Source organism: Mauremys reevesii, linkage group 9 (genome assembly GCF_016161935.1).
Source record: "Mauremys reevesii isolate NIE-2019 linkage group 9, ASM1616193v1, whole genome shotgun sequence".
Classification (NCBI taxonomy): domain Eukaryota; kingdom Metazoa; phylum Chordata; order Testudines; family Geoemydidae; genus Mauremys; species Mauremys reevesii.
Genome location: NC_052631.1, coordinates 75,632,836 through 75,652,433, shown reverse-complemented (window position 1 = coordinate 75,652,433; position 19,598 = coordinate 75,632,836). Strand labels below are relative to the sequence as shown.

The 19,598-nt window shown below is 39.3% G+C and overlaps 1 protein-coding gene across 5 annotated transcripts in view; it reads left to right on the top strand.

The window, feature by feature from the left end:
• Nucleotides 1-19,598, top strand: part of LOC120371899 (connector enhancer of kinase suppressor of ras 2-like) — a 581,536-nt gene that overhangs the window by 269,252 nt on the left and 292,686 nt on the right. For all 5 annotated transcript variants that reach the window (XM_039488337.1, XM_039488338.1, XM_039488339.1 and 2 more), the window contains one exon: nt 7,153-7,194. In XM_039488337.1, coding sequence (XP_039344271.1) covers nt 7,153-7,194 — 42 coding nt within the window. The remainder of the gene's footprint in view (nt 1-7,152; nt 7,195-19,598) is intronic.

The following is a 19,598-nucleotide window of genomic DNA, read 5'->3' as shown; positions in this document are numbered from 1 at the left end:
TAGTGTGACAAAAAAGCACAGCTTAAAGTAAACTGTTCAAGTCTACTGGGCGTATGTGTAAAATTCTTTTTAAAACCAGCATTTTTCATGCTGTCCATCTGTTCCAGCAAGTCAGTTCATTAATATACATACTTTAAAGGTACATCATTACCTCTGTGAGTCAGACATGGTATATTATGATATAAGCATGCATGTGGATATGTAGTCCATCATGCATACTGAATATTTATTAAGCAAATATAGGTAGTACAAACTTGGAAAAAAATGATATCGATTCACCAGTGAGTTCCAGCTGCTTTGCGCTGCTCTAGCAAAGCAAAGTAGCCATAAACTCAGTCTAACCATCTAGGCATGTGACTCCAGAGCATACTGATTAATCTAATACAACACTGCAAAAATTATCCACTGTAATTCCAGGTATTCACATTTTCTGCAACATTAGCCCTTGGGCTGCAATTTTTCACCTTTGGGCTTTCACAATTTTTTTTTTTTTAAGTTTGAGCAAAACATCTTGAGTCATTTTTGAGTCATAGGAGTCAAGGAAACGACTATTATTGTTATAAAGAAATTCTAAGCATATATTTTGGAAGAGGACTACAGAAAAAATGATTGCATTTTGAAACTTGAAATTTTGCACAATCACACACTGAAGTGTTTGCATTGCTTAATTTGAATAGGGTTGGAGATGGAGATATTAATTATTACAAACAACTGAAAAAAACAATAGTTAATATAATCACTAGGCAACTGCTGAGTATTTGGGGAGTGGAAGAGGTTGTTTGTTTTTAAGTACCCTGTCTTCTCTGTGACAGCACAGTGCACATTCTCCCTAACTTCCCTCATGCATCTTATTGAAAGACACCTAAATCCTGCAAATGTGAAAACTAGCAATGTCACAGGTAGGAGAAAATCATAGGCACTGAAAAAAATTCCCTGGATCCCCTGTTTTAGTTTTTTTTTTCATTCTGCCAATTGTAAGCTTCATTTAGTTTTTAAAAAAATCAAGCCTTTTCCATATCCTAATCTAACCCTGAAAAATAGACCAATGTGTTGCTGTACTGTTTAATCTAACTTTGCAGAAAACTCTATGCAGCCAAATAGCAGTAGCAAAAGTGATAGTTCCCTCTGTCTCCACTTCAGTGATGAGTGAATTCTGTTCCCTTCCCACCCATTCACCCATTTTGAAACCTGTCTGAGACATGAAGTGGAGCATCTCCTACAACTGGGCACAGTAGAACCAGTTCTGGTACATAACAGAGGGAAGGGCTTCTATTCCCATTATTTTTTAACCTGAAAGAAGTTTGGAGGATGGAGACTCATCCTCGATCTCAAGAAGCTAAACAAATTAATCAGAACACAATGATTAATAATGGTTATGTTAGCTACAATCATTTCAGCACTGGAACAAGGGGATTGATTTGCAGCCCTCGACCTGCAAGATGCATATTTTCACATGACTATAGGCCCTATGTACAGGAAATTTCTTCAGTTTGTACTGGGGCAGTACCATTTCTAATATACAGTACTACCCTTTGACCTCTCCACGAACCCACCGAGTGTTTTTCAAAGTCCTTACTGTGGTGGCGGCCCACCTTCGCAAGCACGGAGTCACGATATACCCCTGCTTACATGACTGTCTAATCAAGACTCACACTCGGGCAGAAAGCATTGCAGTCACGCACCAGATAATATCGCTCTTCACCAGTCTCGGTCTACAAATAAACGCCCAAATGTCCACACTGACTCCAATCCAGAAACTGGACTTCATCGGCATGCACCTAAATTATCTAGAAGCAACAGCATCATAACCTCTTAAGAGATTCACCACTCTAACGAACCTCATCAATACCTCAGTGCACAGCCCAAGGATATCAGCCAGGACCTGTCTTCAGCTACTAGGTCACGTGGCGGCAACCACGTATGTGGTGAAACATGCCAGACTGCACATGTGCTGCTTGCTCAAGATAGTGTTCACACCACACAAACACAACTTTATTCTGAGAACATTAAAGACATCCTGCTAAACAGCAGACGGCCCACTACATGGGCTATGTATCTGCATACATGGAAGAGATTCCACATGCAGTGACTAAACAAACAAATCAACGCCATCGCCTCTACCATACCAGTGGTCCTGGACAACATGCTCTACCTTAAGAAATTTGGCCTTTCAATTAGTTCTCTGTGGGTGCATCTGGCGGCCATTACAACATTCCATGACAAAGGGGATGGTGTTTCAGTCTTTGCTCACCCAGTTACCAAAGATTCCTCCAGGGAGTTTGCAACCTCTACCCAGAATCCCAACACCCCCGTGGGACCTGACTTGAGTGCTTTAATCTCTCACAATCGCCACCATTCAAACCTCCGGCCATATGTTCTCTTCTACATCTTTCCATGAAGATGGCCATTCTAGTTGCCATCACGTTTGCGAGAAGCGTGGGAGAAATTGGTGCTCTTATGGCTGGACCACCTTATATGTTTTTTCTCAAAAACAAGGTCACTCTCAGACCTGACCCCAATTTTTTGCCTGAAGTCCATTCTTCCTTTCATATCAATCAGCTTATCCATCTTCCCACATTCTTCCCTAACCCTCACAAGGACAGGTAAGAAGCTATTTTCCACATCCTGGGCATTAGAAGGGTGTTAGCCTTTTATCTTGAATGGACTAAATCATTCAGGAAAACTCCTAAATTGTTCCTCTCCACCATGGACGGCTCCAAAGGCAAACCCGTTTCTAAGCAAAGACTTTCCAGATGGATTTCATATTGCATTTAGCTCTGTTACTGACAACATGAACTGCAACCCCACCCCCCATGGGTTAGAACACACTCCACAAGATCTGTAGCTATGTTGGTTGCCTTCCTGCATAATGTGCCTAGTACCAACATATGCAATACAGCTACTTGGACATCTCCTCCCACATTCATTCAACACTACATCATTGATCAGGTCTCAGCCTCTGACACTTGGCAGGGACACACAGTCTTAGCGTCCATTCAGACCTAACTCTGAAGCCCCTCCTTTCCCCTGAGGGGCACTGCTCTACAGTCACTTAATGTGGAGCACTCACAGGGACTCCACTTGAAGAAGAAGAGAGGGTTACTCACCTTGTGCAATAACGGAGGTTCTTTGAGATGTGAGTCCTTGTGGGTGCTCCAGTACCCACTCTCCTCCCCTCTACTTCGGAGTTCTAATTAATTCCTCTGCGGTAGAGAAGGAACTGGGGGGTGGGAGCGCACAGCACTAGTTAATTTCTGCTGCAGGCGTGAGATGAGGAGAGCACATGTGCCGCCCAGCCAGGTACTGCCGTCAAAATTATCTGACTTAGGGTGACCAGATGTCCCGATTTTATAGGGACAGTCCTGATTTTTGGGTCTTTTTCTTATATAGGATCCTATTATCCCCCACCCCCATCCCGATTTTTCACACTTGCTCTCTAGTCACCCTAATCCAACTAGAGGCATAGGGTGTACAATCACCTAAAGTGAAGCACCCACAGGGACACACATCTCAAAGAACCTTATTGCACAAGGTGAGTAACCATCTCTTACCTACTGAATCTACAGTCTGCTCACAAATTTATCTCTATCAAACCTACTTCCAACATTCTAAACCAGAAGTTTCAAGCCCCTGCCATTTAAAGAAAGAAAATATTATTTTCCCAAATCATGTTACTGATCTGAAGTACAGGATGAACAATAGTCACATCTTGACCAGTGACAGATTTAAGGGCCCACGTAATAAGGAAGTGGTAATCTCCCCGTTCTAATGGGATACACCATTTTGGGCCTACCACTTGTTTACACTGAAGGTCCTTTACACTACCCTCCTAGTTTAAAGGGACCTTGAAGTGGGTGTCAATGTAAAAGAATAAAGTTTACATTCAAGGAAATATATCTGACTACTTTCAATAAATTATATGCAGGGCTGATTATGTAACTGTTGGACTGACTTTTTCTGCTGGAGAATGAAAAATTCAGATGTGTTGCCAGCCATGTTGAGGCATCCCAGGCCCCTTCATGCTTCCCCAGCAGCCCTATTGTACCTCAGCTATGTAGTAGCAAAATTATTTCTTTCTCTTTCTCAGATTTTATTAAACACTTAAGATATTCTAAATGAATCTCATCTAATTTCTGGCTAGGAAATCATAATTAAATGTTATCTATGCCATCTTCATTCCACAATTGCTTCTCTCTCTTTTTGGGGAACCTTAATGAAGTGACATTTTCAAAACTGGGCTAATTTCACCAGAGGGGAAAAAACTGGTTTTGAAACTTGTATAGTCTTATTTGACCCCAAATGTTTTGCTTGTTCTATCAGTAGGATATAAAATGGTCTTTTATGGCTCGTGCAGCATGCCTGTGTCCATATACCTTTATGCCATGCTGTTCAACATTACTATCTAAAACCAATGTCTTCAGCTTCACACGCTGAGCACGTAACTGCCTGGTATTAATATTGTATATAACTCTGTTGGGCAGAAATCTAGTTGCTTCTGAAGCATATTGTCATGAAAAGAGAGATGAAGACAGGGCTGTTTCATTGTTGTGGTGATGGATAATTTGATCTGACCTGCATATTCAATATTTAATTTTTTTTATAATTAGGGTTTATGTTCTCCCTAAGCTCTATTCTTGGAAATCAAAGTATGTGCTTGGTCTAGTGAAATACACTTAACAGACCAACCACCTGTAATGGAATTCAATCAAAGTGCGAGCTGAGGGAGTAGTAGCCTTTGACCAAGAGTGACAAGTTTCATTAGCCTTGCTATGATAAATGAGCTAAGAAGTGTGAATGCATTTCTTGTATATTTAGAAATCTACTGCCAATACAGATTTTGATCCAGATTGTGTTATTCGGGCCTTTGTTAGAGTAACATGGAGCCACTGTGTCACAGGAAGCTTGGGGAGAGATTGCTCTTCAGGAAGCCTGATCCCTGATGCGTGCACATGCTGCACTAGCCCCTTAGGATGGAGAAGCCTGCTCCTTTCTGTGGGCCCCAAGTGATGGGACTACAATTGTTTCTGATCCATGCCGAGGACACACAGAGAAGAGGCTCTACAAGCCCTTCCTGTATAACTGCACAAGAGCCAGGAACATTTTGGACCTTTATTTCCTTTTCATAGCTAAGATAATCTATTCTCTTCCTGTAAGCAACTTCCATCCATCCAATAAATAAATAAATAAAATGTACCTATGTCTTTGTGGTCAGTTGCAATTCTAACATCTTTGCACTGAATAAAGCCGACAGTCCCCTTCTTTCCTATTCACTTACCATTTAAGAGGCAATGCCAAGTAGTTTAATAAGGGTCAGCATTTCACTTACCTTAAAATAAGATGGTGGAGAATTCATGGATTCTATTAGAAAAAAAAATCTGTCAACAAGAAATATGAAAACTAATCCCTGTTGGCACTATTTTCAGTGGCAACCTCAATTCCAGTGTGAGCAAACCCTGCTGGATTGGTAAACCATAACATCTCTGCTGTCAGGGAAATGACAGAGAAATGCAACTCTTCTAAATGAAGAGCATCACAAATCCGGGTGCATGTAATTCCATTGTGCTATGTTTATGATTGAGTGTTTTAAGGATTTTCTTTCTGATTTTTTTTTTCAGAATAAAATTGATGTAACCTATCATAAGATGTATGGTTGTGCTACTTTTTGGTGTGTAAGAGCAACATTTTCTAAGTAGAGTAAGTGTGTCATCTAAATGTGTGCCCACAACTTTGCTTTCACAAATATTTCTTTTGCAAAAGACAGAGTTGTTCACACAAACAGTTTTAGTATGCACAAACCACATAGAAAACTGAGAGCTAGATGTGGAAGAACAAATATGTTTGCCACAAATTTTATCTTTTCCAGGAGCAAATGATTGTGTTTTAAATGCAAAATTAGAGGCCATTAAAAAGACTCTCTAAAAGTAATCTATTTTTATGTACTTATTACTGTTATCTCAACAGTGTCATATGTCTTTACACCATAGTTTGCCTCACTGTATACTTACCTCAAGATTAGATACTTACTGTGGTCTGTGAAGAGCTATCTGTGAGACAGTCTCTCTATTAATATGTAGGTCTTGCTAAGAAAAAAGGTTGAGAAACCCTTATGTACCCAAAATGATGAGCAAAAAATTATGGCTTTTTTTGAAAAACTGACCCTAGAAGTAATGTGTTTTTTTGTATTGTTACTATAGTATCAGTGGTATGAGTTTCTTTGACATAATTAGGTTATAAAGTCTTGTGGGTAGGGGTCATCTTTTTGTTCGGTGTTTGAACAGTGCCTAGTAAGATGTCCTAGTCCCTAACGGGGGCTCCTAGGAGCTATGTTAATATAAATAATGAATAACAATAATAATCTGCTTTTGTTTCACAGAAATCAGTAAATATAACTCAAGATGAGATATCTGCCTTTTCACATGTAAATGTCCAAAAATATAGCAACTTGCTGTGATATATTGCATTGTAATATATAATTCATTTGAGCTCAAAGAAGAAGACCCCTGATTGTCAGATATGGTACCTGTAATCTGGTGAAGGTCAAGCAAGACTTTAAAAAAAAAAAGACAAAAAAATTATGTCTATTCCCTGAAACACCTTGTCTTCTCATCATTCAGTCATGCCATCTGGCACATAAGTAATAAAAAAAAGGGGGTACTCACTGGCTGTGGACCTGACACTATAGTCTTCACTCAAGAAAAAATAATATTAAAGTCAACAACTATTTTTTCCTGATTGAGAATTTTAGGACTTGGCCATGTCTGTCTAGGTCTAAATGGCCATGTGTTCCTAACATTTACACGATAGTGCATTTCTACATACATATCTCTGCTTATATTAATGAACTGTTCCCCTGATACAGGTGCATAGTTCCCATTACAAAGAAGAAGAACTATAGTCATATAAATAGAATAGATCCCTAAAGTTAATGAGAAGTTACTGCAGTGAAGTTTCCCAGAGAAAATAGAATAACCTTTAGACATCCATGTAAAGCCTGGAGAGATGACTTTGCTATATACATGTGTGTGAATGCAAGAGACATATTCTAGCAGTGTAAAGTGTTATTTTTCTTCTTTTCAGTAATAATTTCATTCATGTGTGTAGGGCTAAGATTTTAAATCTCATACATTGTTTCTTTTTTTTTCATTACTATAGGATTGCACAGTATACGAAACAGAAAATAAAATTCTTCATGTGGTAAGTAATCCTATTGTTCCTGCTTTTAAACTATGTACAGCCATATACCTCTTCATCTGCAAGACTTACAGTACATTTTTTAATCTAGTGTAGGAAAATATGGTTCCTTAGAATTTGGCAGTGGCAAATGGCAACGGATGACACTAGTCACTAGGAGCTAAGAGTTTTGTAGATTATAAAATCAAAAGGGATCATTGTAATCATGTAACCCAGGCCATGAGATTTCCCTAAATTTCTGTTTGAACTAGAGCATATCTTTTAGAAAAACATGCAATCTTGATTTTAAATTTTCCATTGGTGGATAATCCACTACAAGCCTGGGTAAATTTGTTCCAATAGTTACTTACCTTCACTGTTAAAAATTTGTACCTTATTTCTAGTCTGCATTTGGCTAGCTTCAGCTTCCCAGAAATTGGATCTTGTTATATTTTTGACTGTTGGACTGAAGAGCTTCTGTTATCAAATTTATATTCCCCATATAGATCCTTACAGTCTGTGACCATCTCAACCCTTAATTTCCTCTTTGTTAAATTAGACAGATTGAGCTCTTTAAGACTATCACTGAGAGGTATGTTTTCCAGTGCTTTAATCATTCTTGTGGCTCTTCTCTGAACTGTCTTTTTCACCATCATCTTCCTCTGTAGTATGGGCCATGGGTCACTTGCAGATTTAAACTAGTGTAAGTGGCAGATTCTCTGTAACTTGACGTTTTTAAATCATAATGTGAGGTCTTCAGTTACTTAGCCAGAAGTTAAGGGTCTATTACAGGAGTGGTTGGGTGTAGTTGTGTGGCCTGCAATATGCAAGAGGTCAAACTAAGGTCAGAAAGCACCATCATGACTATCTAAAATCTATGTGTGTCCAATTTATCAACATCCTTCTTCAACTGTGGATGCCAAAACTATGGACACAGTATTCCATTAGCAGTTGCACCAGTGCCAAATACAGAGGTAATATAACCTCTGCACTTCTACTTGATATTCCTCTATCTATGCATCTAAGTATCACATTAGTCTTTTTGGCCACAGCTCATATTCAGCTGATTATCCACCAGGACCCTGAAATCCTTTTCAGAGTCACTGCTTCCCAGTGTAGACTCTCCTTTCCTATAAATATGGCTACCATTCTTTGTTCCTAGATGTATGACTTAACATTTGCCTGCATTAAAATGTGTATTGTTTGCATGTGCCTAGCATCCAGATTGCTCTTTAACAGTGACGTCATCTTCAGTAATTACCACTCCTCCAATCTTTGTCATCTCCACACTTTATCAGTAATGATGTAATGTTTTCTTCCAGATAATTGATAAAAAAAATAAGTGATAGCATAGGGCCAAGAACTGATCCCTGTGGGACCCACCAGAAACACTCGATGATGATTCTCTATTTACAGTTACATTTTGAGGCTTAATAGTTAGCCACTATTTAATCCATTTAATGTCACACTGATTTTTGTATCATTCTATTTTCTTTATCAAAATGTCCTGCTACCAAGTCAAATGATTTACAAAACTCTAAGTGTATTACATCAACAGTATTACCTTTATCAGCAAAATTTTAACCTTATAAACCCATGTTGATTGGCATTAATTACATTATCTTCTTTTAATTGTTTATTAATTGAGTCATGTAACAGCCATTCCCATATTTTGCCTGGGACCTATGTCAGGCTGATGGGTCTGTAATTACCCAGCTTTTTCCAGTTATCCTTTTAAAATATTGGCACACATTAGTTTTCTTCCAGTCCTCTGAAACTTTCCCAGTGTTCCAAGACTTATTGAAAAGCAACACTGATGGTCCACAGAATTTCGAGTTCTTTTAAAACTCTCAGATTCGAGTTATTCAGACCTGCTAATTTAAAAATGTCTAGCTTTAGTGAGTGCTGTGTATCACCCTCTGCAGTGACGGTTGAAAAGGAAAATATTTCATCTACAATATATTATATGAATATATCATCTGACTTTTTCCCAAATACAGAACAGAAATATTTATTGAACAGTTCTGCCTTTTCTGCATTATTATTGACAGTTCTACCATTTCGTTTAATAATGGACCAATAGCATTCCTATGGTCCTTAACTCTGCTGGCCATAGGTTTCTCTTTGGGTCATTTTGCTTCCATTGTCAACTTTCTACTATTCCTAGCTTCTGATTTATATTAATCACTATCAACTTCTTCTTTCTTCCATTTGTTATATTTAAAAAAAAAATTATTAGCTGCTTTCGCTTCTCCTGTAAGCCAGATTTGTTGGTTTTTTTTAACCAGTGTGGCCTTCTTTCTCAGTTATGGGATCGTGCCTGTTTGGGCCTCTAGTAAAATTTTCTGAGTCAGTTCCCAATTACCATTCACATTTTTTGGTTTAAATTCCTTCTCTCAACTGATCTGCTTTATAATTGTTTTCAGCTTTATGAATTGACCATTTTAAAGCACCAAGTATATATATTATGGTTAGGACTTTATTCTGTTTGCACATTACAAATGTAATCAAGTCACAATCACTGGTACATAAACCGCCACTAATTTTTAGTTTTGTGATCAATTCCTCTTTATCTGTCAAGATGAGATCTAATGTAAAAGTCCTCCATGTTGGGTACAACACTTTTTGAGTTAGAAAATTGTCATTTATAAATTTCTGAAATTCATACTGGCAGCATGAGACTTACGTCGGGCGGGTAGCAATCGATTTCTCGGGGATTGATATATCACGTCTCATCTAGACGCGATATATCAATCCCCGAACGCGCTCCTGTCGACTCCGGAACTCCACCAACGCGAATGGCGGTAGCGGAGTCAACATGGGGAGCCGCGGACGTCGATCCCGCGCCGTGAGGACGGTAAGTAATTCGATCTAAGGTACTTTGACTTCAGCTACGCTAGTCACGTAGCTGAAGTTGCGTATCTTAGCTCGATCTCCCCCCCTAGTGTAGACCAGCCCTTACAGCATAAGTCACTCAGATTGAAGTCTATGGTAGTGCAGCTTTTTTTCCTACCCACATAATAAACAGGTGCTTTAGAGATAGGTCATCTTATTCTGTAGTATGATTTAGTGGTGTGTAGCAGACACCAACTAACACTCCATCTTGTAATGTATCAGTTAAAAGATTGCTCCATAAGCATTCCACATCATTTGCTTCCAAGTTGTCAGGAACTTGGAAACGGGTAATGCCATTTTTGACATAGAGTGCTATTCCCCCACCTCTTTTGCCCACTCTTTTCACCCTCCCCTTTTGTTGTTAGTTTTATGTCTTCATAACTAATCTGGCCAGCTGTCTCCAGGAAGATTAGTTTCCCTGCTACTAAGATGGAAGCCATTCAAAATTTTCTCTTTCCACAGAAGGTGGACTAATGTCCCACAAAAGCAAAATCCTCCACTTGATACTGGTTACCTCTCCAGTGGTTCACTTCCAGAATCTTCTCTCTTCCTCCACTCCCAGGACAGGAATCATTTCCAAGAAGATCACTTGGATGTTCTTCAGCACCATTCCGAGTTCCCTTAAAGTCACCTGAAATCTGTAAGATATCCTGTGAAGCAGCATCATTAGTATCCATATTTACCATCACCAGCAGATTCTTACCTCCCCACACACTTCAGAAGGCTGTCCAATCTTAGTCATGTCTCATGTCTTGGCTCCAGGAAGACAGCACATTGTTCTGTTGTCTGCCTGTCTTTTGCAGAATGTTTTCCCTTTCTTCTTGATATAGAATCTCCAACCAGTATTGTCTGTATTCTTGAATGGTTGGATATCTCTTTGTGGACATGCTTGATTTTTCCTATGGGTTGGACTTACTAGTCATCCACAGGTATGTATTGCACATCTTTCTGTTCCAGTCAAACAGCTGGATCGTCAGAGATATCGTTTGTAGTTTCTACACTGAGGACATAGTAAGGATTGGAAACGTCTGTCTGTTTGGAATTCCTCCTGGTTCTTTTCACTCTAGTTGTTACAGTCTGCCCATTCTTGTCTGTCTCCAGCTATGTAGAATGGTTTAAATGTTCTATTTTAAAGGGCTGGAAATAATCAACAGTGTTAACTTGATATTTTTAAAACAATCCAGAAAATAACAAGGTAATACTATTTATATAACATTTTTGATACCAGAAGCTCTCAGAACATTTTTATATAATTTAATGACCTCAGCATGCAAATGCATATTTTCTTGTTAATTTTATATTTTTAATACAAAAGCATACATGGAAACAAATTAAAAATAATTAGAGCTGGCTAGATTAGTTAGGAGCAGATAAGAATCAGTCTGAACAATTTCCTATTCTTTGAAGCAAATCAAACCCAAACTTTAGATGCTTCAAAAAGTTTGATCCTAGAACTAATCACCAATACTTAATTTTTGGTGTCAAATCCATTTCAAAGTATCACACTGCACTGTAGGATAGTGCAGTCTGGGGCTTTTGAGCATTGGAGATTTAAACATAGTGTCATGGAAGCACAGCAGATAATCTGTCAAATCTGGCACTTTACCTGTCAATACCTTCCCAATTAGCAGGTAGAATGCCCTATAGATTCTACCCAAACAAGTTTAATGGTTGGAGCAGCATGGGGGAAGAGACATACAACTTATGTGAAAGTCTGCTGATAAAAGAGAGTACATTATCTCCCCTAAAGATGCATGATGCTCTAGGGGACAAGGGTGCATGCTCTCTCTTTCCTCAAGATACAGGAAGAGGAGAAGTTGTGCTGGCACAGAAAAAAAGTTGCATCCTATGGATTAGGGACATTTTCAGAGGATTTGCAAGCTTTGATACGCTTTTGAGAGGCTCTAACCAAAAGGCCTGATTTTTTTAATCCTCTTTCACGGACATTGCTTCTAACCAGAATTGAAATATGTAGTAAACCATTGATAGCCAGTTAGATTCAGAAATTCTGCAGTGACTCCTTAGAAATGAGCTTACTGTTGCAAACCTGTTTCTGGAGGGGGACTTTTAAAAGGACCTGAAGTCTTCTCAAGTTTGAAATGTGTCTCTCTCTTTGCCCGCAATTTGCAATTCCAGTTTCAGGTGCCTTCCAAATATGCTTATTCAGCAGAAATATTGTATTTGCTGCTTTTGTCACTCCTCAGATGGATGCTTGGGCATGTAGAAAAGAATGTACAGAATCCCATAGTCTCAGTGTTTACACAGATTATATAATATCTGCTGCATTTCCACCACCTAGGACTAATTTTCCACAGGTTTTATTTTTCTTGGTTAGATTATTGGTCAATCATGTGTAAATCCAATCTTCTGTCTTCTACCAGTGATCAGTCCCTGATAAATTGGAATAAGACAAAATAAAAAAGGCACGTAATACTCCAAGGCAATTGTGCAGTGCTGTGCAATGGTCAAAGGAATTAGCTTTTGCACTGAAATCTGATTTACCCTTATTTTAGTTTACATAATTACAGTTATTATAATGGGGTGGCAACACCATTATAGTTAAGGTTAAGATGAACTTGCTTTTTAACAGCTGATTTTTCTGAGTATTCTAAATTCATGTGCTTCCTTCTATTGTCTTGAAAATTGCAGTGCACTAGAGGGTCTGGAGTAAGATTAGTGGTCCAAATGTGGGGTTGTTTGAGCATGGACTTCCTGAGATACAGCCCACCCTCACCCTCCCCAAAAAATCACCAGAGCTAAATGCTAGAATGCAAATCTGTAGAATACAGCACAAAGAATGGCATTGTCTCTTAGGGTATTTCTACACTGCAATGTAAGCCCAGGGCAAGTAGAATTTGAGTTAGCAGATCCTGCGTTTGTTAACCTATGGCATGAACATCTACACTCATTTGTAAATCCAGGTTAGGAATTTTTGAGCCCTGGTTCCCAACCTGAGGCTGCAGCATCTACACTGCGTTAGGAGGGCCTGAGTCCAGCTACCCATGTCCCAGACTTCCTAGCACTCTCCTAAAATGTGGTTGCTCTAGCCCTTTGTTCATGGTGCAGTGTGGGAAAACTTGGCTGTCCACCAAACTTGACTGTTCAGAGGACAAAGAAAGTTGGTCCATGGGATACTTTTGGTCGACTCCCAGAGCATAGGTTCAGTGTGTTGGGAGTGAAGACACATTTAGGACTGACAGAAGCCTGCTGTGGATTTTAAGAGACTGTTATGATAACATTTAATAGTGTAAGTATAAGTAGAACTGTGTGCGTGTAAAAATTGCAGAATAATCATTTTTAGTGTTGCACATGTGTAAAAAATTTTCACAGTAATCATGTTTGAGAGAACAAGAAAAGATAAAGTATCTAAGAAGCTAGAAAAGACTGGTTTCTAAACCTGTACTGACAGGGGAGGAGAGTTAACATTTAAATAAGACTAAAATATATATATGTAAGAAACGATAACAAAAAGTTATAAATAAATTTGTGTAACAAATGGAGGTTGAAGCTATTTTGTCCAGTGCTGGAGGTGAATGTGATGAGATTGTCCTGATAAGTTTCCCACTTGTGAGTAATTGATCACTACTCAATGAGTGTTTTGCTTTAATAAATATTTGTTAGATCCATCTGCTGAGTAAGTGAACCTCAATCCAACATTCTGGCAAGCCAGGAAGTTTGCAGATTGGGCTGACAGCCAATATCCCAGGGACCATTACCTAAGAGTATTGAGGGGTTTAAGGCATTTTTAAGAGACAATGTAGTCACTGGGAAGCTATGTAGATAATTATCTACATAATGTGGGTCCTCTTAAGGTGTTGGACATCCTAGGAAGCTGGTGGTGGCTAAACTTGAGGTGGTGGCTAAACTGCTGGAAAGCAACTTCCTTGGCTAAGAAAAGGGTAAAAGCTGTGGTTGTTCAGGGTTTGACAGTAGCAGCCAGAGCTTTTGTGGAACAAATGAAGCACTGAAACTAGAATGTAAAATATAAAACTGAACTCAAGGATGTGCAGGAGGGTGAGATACAAGAACTGAGAGCAAGGTCACTGAGCTATGAGCACAGTGTGTTAGGTATTCTGAGGCATTGATTGAGAAAGCACAGGAATGTGAATCTCTCAAGGAGCAGTATGGTGTTCTGCAAGCACAGCTAGAAGCAGTGCAACTGGAGAATACAGATCTGACAAGCACTCTTAATCAGACAGTGAAACTTTAGGAAAGAGAAGCATTAATATTGTCTGATGAAACTCTACCTCCTTATAATCCATTTTTTTCCTTCCTTGAGCAATCTGGACTCTAAAGCTGCCCCCATGGAGTTTATAATCATGTCCACAGTCCAAAACAATCAGAGTGATACACATACAGAGGAGAAGGTTAAAAACCTTTCACCAGAAGAGATATCAACCAAAATGAAAGAAATAGGTCCTTGTCCCAGGAGCAGGGGCAGAGAGGAAGTGTTAAAGTGGCTTATGAAAACTAGAGAGCACGTTGTATTTTGTGAACTGACTAGAAGGGATTGGGAGAGAATTTTGCAGAAGGGAATTGGCTCTGGGGTTTAGCTGCATATTCCACAGGGCTATATGAGTCAGGGACAGTGGCAGTCACTGTGTTATGGATTATTCAAGTTTTATTTGGGTTCAAAGTTATGAACATTTCATAGTTACGAACAGCCTCCATTCCTGAGGTGTTCATAACTCTGAGGTTCTACTGTAGCCTTATAAAAATGCAATCATGTTATCTGACTTAGTGACCTTGTGCAGCAATGAATTCCATGGAGTGATGTCCTATATCACCGTTATTTGTTCTACAATTCCCAACCATTCATTTCCTCGACTGATCTCTTTTTTTGCATTATAGGCAGCATGAAAATGAGGAACTGAAGAGTAGTCACCATAGCTTTAAATATCCAAAGTAAATCCCCTCCAACTCTTCTCCTTTCTAGGCTAAATTATCTTAATTTTTGCAATCTTGTATAATCCATAAACCCTGCCACATCTTAAACATTTTTGTTGTCCTTCAGCTATAGTTGAAAAAAACAGAGGTCCTTGGTAGGACAATTTAATTGGTGTGGTAGTGTTTTGCAGATGTTGACAGATGGCAAAATTTAGCGTGGTTTAGCTTAGGAAAGTAGACCATTACAGGGTTTTCCTCACCCCCAAAACACTTAAAAATCCCCCATTTCTTTCTCTGCTTCTAAAATGCCATCTCCCTGTTCTCTAGAAAGCATCACATGTTCTTTTCAGTGTGCGGAGGAGAAAAAATTCTCTGGAAATATTGTAAATTGAGAAACAGCTAGGCAAGAAAGAGAGATGTGGCCCTGGAAGCAAGGAATTAAAATAATTCATTGCAGATAATAAAAGTCAAATGCATTACTATCCTATCATTAGGTACATACTTTAATGATAGTAAAGAAAATGTGAACATATTTTATGAACTACAGTATTAGATTTTTGTTTGTTTCTTGAATTGTAATCTCTTTCATATTCAGTTATAATAACTTGGCCTTTGAGGAGGATGCATTAAAAGATAATATCCTGATTTGATAATGGCAGGCCCCCTTTTTTCCTTATAGCTCACCAGAATAACTTCCACAAAATGACAATACCTTTCTAATGAAAATGATAATAAATCTGAATATATATTTGCTGTTGTTTAAGCAGCCAATTGAATTCATTTTCTGTATACATTGGCTTTTGTCCATGCATTGTAGGGGTATAGTAATATTGGATTTTTCATCCAGGCACACAATGTCAGTAAATTATTAGCCTGCAGATGTCCATCCCTTGTTGTATGTAGCTCCTTGCAAAAATATGTAGTATATAGATAGCCAGATATGCAGTATGGAAAAGTCCTATAAGATATAGTAGCATGTGATAATTTCCATAATTTCAAAAAAAAAAAAACTTGTAGAATTCTCTATAGCAGAGTGATAACTATCATTTAAATTCTATAGGATGGTTTAAAATCTTCTATAGAAAGAATGTATTCTCTTGTTAAATTCAATAGGTTTTTAAAAGTAATTCCATATTAAATTTCTGTGGACCCTATTGTTCTGATCTCAGTGAAATTCTACAGGACTCTTCCATAAGGTATGCTAAGGTGTTTTTAATTAAATAAGATTTTTTTCTTTAAACTAACTTTCATAGAAAAAAAGCAAAGGCATATGTAGATAGAATAAGTCAAGCAGTATGGCAAGAATGAGCCATGAAATGAAATCCGATTACAATCTTCATGCTTATTACTTTGTCGAGGAATAGGACAGGAACATGAAATGATACATAATTCTGATCTTCTGTTCCAGGTGAACATAAAGGTGGCGCTGAAGTGTAAACATTAATTTCAGTGTGCACTGTCCTTCTGTTTGATTTGTTTGATTCTGGGGAATCAGCAAATTGTTAAATGCCCTGCAAAAACCAGTACCTACATTTTTATATGCCTTTTAAATGATAATGCTCAAATGTGCCCTGTTCTTAGTGAAAGTTGTGTTAAATAATTCTCTCTTTATTCCCTGCCTTAGTAAAGTGTTTTGGTACTCTGCACATGCCCCACCTAAATCTTAGTGTGAATGATATTGTAACAGAGGAAAGGCACTAGTCTCACACCAGTTAAATTTGAAGCTAGCTTTTCTTTATAAGCCACATAATAACTCCATATTAACATGACCAGAACTAAACCACTCCACCTGGAAATTGAGATGGAATGTGATAATTCAAAAGCAGAGGTGTGATTGATTTTTTCTAAATTGGATTTTTTCTAAACTGGGTAGTGCACTGGGATGGGAAGGAATCTCTCACAGGGAGCTCAACCTTCCATCCCCAAGAAAGGGTGCACTGACCCTCATGATAGTTGGACGAGGACTATGCTGTAGACTGTGAAGGGCAATATGGGGGAGTATCATGGGATTATGGGTTGTAGGGGGTTGGTGGACGATTGTTAGGTATCTGTTGCATTACAGGGCACAGAAGGGAAGTGCATCATGTAACAAATAGAGCAGGCAGCCATGGGGGTGCACCATAGGGACTGTGTGGGTATACCAGAGGGCACTGAGGGCATATAATGGGGATGGTGGTGTATCATAGTGTAAAGGGGGCTGATGGCGTGGGGGCACATCAAGCCATGGGGCAAAGGGAGCAGAGGGGGTTCAGGGAGTGCATCACTGAAGAAGGCATTATGCACCTGAATTGTGTCATAACTGTGTGGTAAAATGCATCTGAGTAGTTTTGGTGAAGAGTGTATTGGAGAGCATCATGGTATTGAGGGCAGGTGACATGGTGTATGCGTCTCTTGATACAGTCAAGGGTCAGCAAATCAGGAATGTGAGGTGTATGTGGATTACATAGTGAAATTAGTGTGAAGTGTCATGACCATAGGGCATTGCAGGATGCAGAGGTTCACATGAGTCTCATGCAGTTTGGTGAATGAATCATGGAGGTACAGGCGAGTGCCATGGCTATGGCACATGGTTCACTGTGCATGTAGCTGTATTTGTTGAAAATAGAGCAATGTGGAGGATGATGTATCATGATCAGTAAAACTTGGGCCATGTTCCCTGGATGGGCTATTATTGAGGGGACACCAGGGGAACAAGGAATGGGTGAAGTTAGTCTAGAAGCAATTCAACCACATTGAGCAGTGCTCAGGGTTTAAATAAATGACAGTATCAACTGAAATTTGTGTTTGTGGATAGTAAGCATTACAGAGCTTTCTTGGGGGATATGGCCATACCAGCCAGGGATCTGATCAGGGTGCAGCATCAGAATTTTATAGTTGCAGTGTAAGAAGCAAAAGAGAATTATCATAGGCAATGGAGATAATTTTAAAAGCACATGGGGATGTTTTCAAAGGTGGCCAGTGCCTCGAAGGAAAACTGCAACTGGAAGTAGACTTCACAGTGCAATCTGTGTGCTTGCCATAAAGGAAAATTCCAGTGGTACTATTCAATCCAATACTCAAGGAGCTCAAAACTCTGCAGAACAGAGGTGGTATAGCACTTGTAGAGAGCAGTACAGCCTGGGAAAGCAGCATAATAGTGATAAAGAAGCCATCAGACAAATTACACATCCGCATAGCCCAAAACCACTGAACGAGGTATTGAAATGATGCCACTGTTCACTGCACACCATTGAAGACATCTTGAAAGAACTTTCCAAAGCAAGAATCTTTGAAGTTTGTGATATGAGAAATGGGTTTTGGTGCATAACCCCGGATAAAGAGCCCAGCACTCTGACAACCTTTGCAACACCATTTGGTTGCTACAGATGGTTGCACATGCAGAAACCCAGCACAGGAGCTGTTCCAAAGAAGATTCACCCAAGGGCTGTATGGGATGAAAATAATTGCAGATGATATCATCATTGTAGGTGAAGGTAGCAGTGATACAGAAGCCAAGTGAAACTACAACTGAAAACTACAAGGTTTTCTACAGTGATACAGGGACAAGAACATAAAACTCAACCCAGAAAAAATGTAACAAAGTCAGCATGAGGTGACCATACATTGAACATCTACTCACAGCAGCTGAACTGCAAGGAGATCCCCAAAAAGATGAAGGCAGTCAGAGGCATGCCAACTCCAGTGGATGTGAAAGCAGTACAGCCCTTCATAAGAGTGATAAATTTTCTGTCCAAGTTCTGTCACACCTGGCTGCAGAAGCAGATTCCATTTGTCCACTCACAAGGCAGGATGTTGAGTGGGACTGGTCAGGTCCCCAACCACAAACATTTGACGTGCTGAAACAGATGCTAATGAATGCCCCTGTTCTGAAGTATTACCAGCCAGAAGAGCCACTGACACTCCAATATGATAATCAGAGAAAGCAGGAGCAGTGGGTAGCTTATGCCAGCAGTCAGAGCCCTGTCAGAGACTGAACAGAGGTATGCCCAACAGAAAAAGAGCTGCTGACTGTGGTATTTTTGGAGTGGAATTATTCCATCCGTTCACCTATGATCAGCTAGTAATAGTGACACCAGACCACAAACCTCTAGAGACAATCCAGGCAAAGTCCGTTCTTAGTGCTCCAAAGAGATTGCAGCACATGTTGATGCACCTGAAGCGCTATCAGGTAGAGATAAGATATTGTCCAGGGGGTGTTAGCTGACAGTCTGAGCAGGGCATATATACCCAGCATCAGTGAGCTGGGAGAAGGGGATCAGGATGTAGTGCAGCGTGTTAATGGATTTAATTCCCTAGTTTCAACAGCGAAGCTGCTGGAAATCAAAGAGGCTATGGAAAAGAACATCAAAGGACAGGCAGTCAAGAGAGGGATATTAGGAGGGTGGCTAAAAGACAAAAGCCAAGTACCAGTAGGAGCAGAACCATGTATTCAAATTAAAGATGAGTTGAGTGTGAAGGATGGAATCATATTTTAAGGACAGAGAAGTGATGTAGTAACCATTACAAAATATTCCAACAGGGGGAGGGATGTTTAAATGCATATGAGAACTGATTTTTTTATTTAACTGATATTTGATTCTCTCTCTCTCCGCTTTCCCCACACACATCTTTATTATGCCACTTTCCCTCTTTGGCCCTGATCCCGT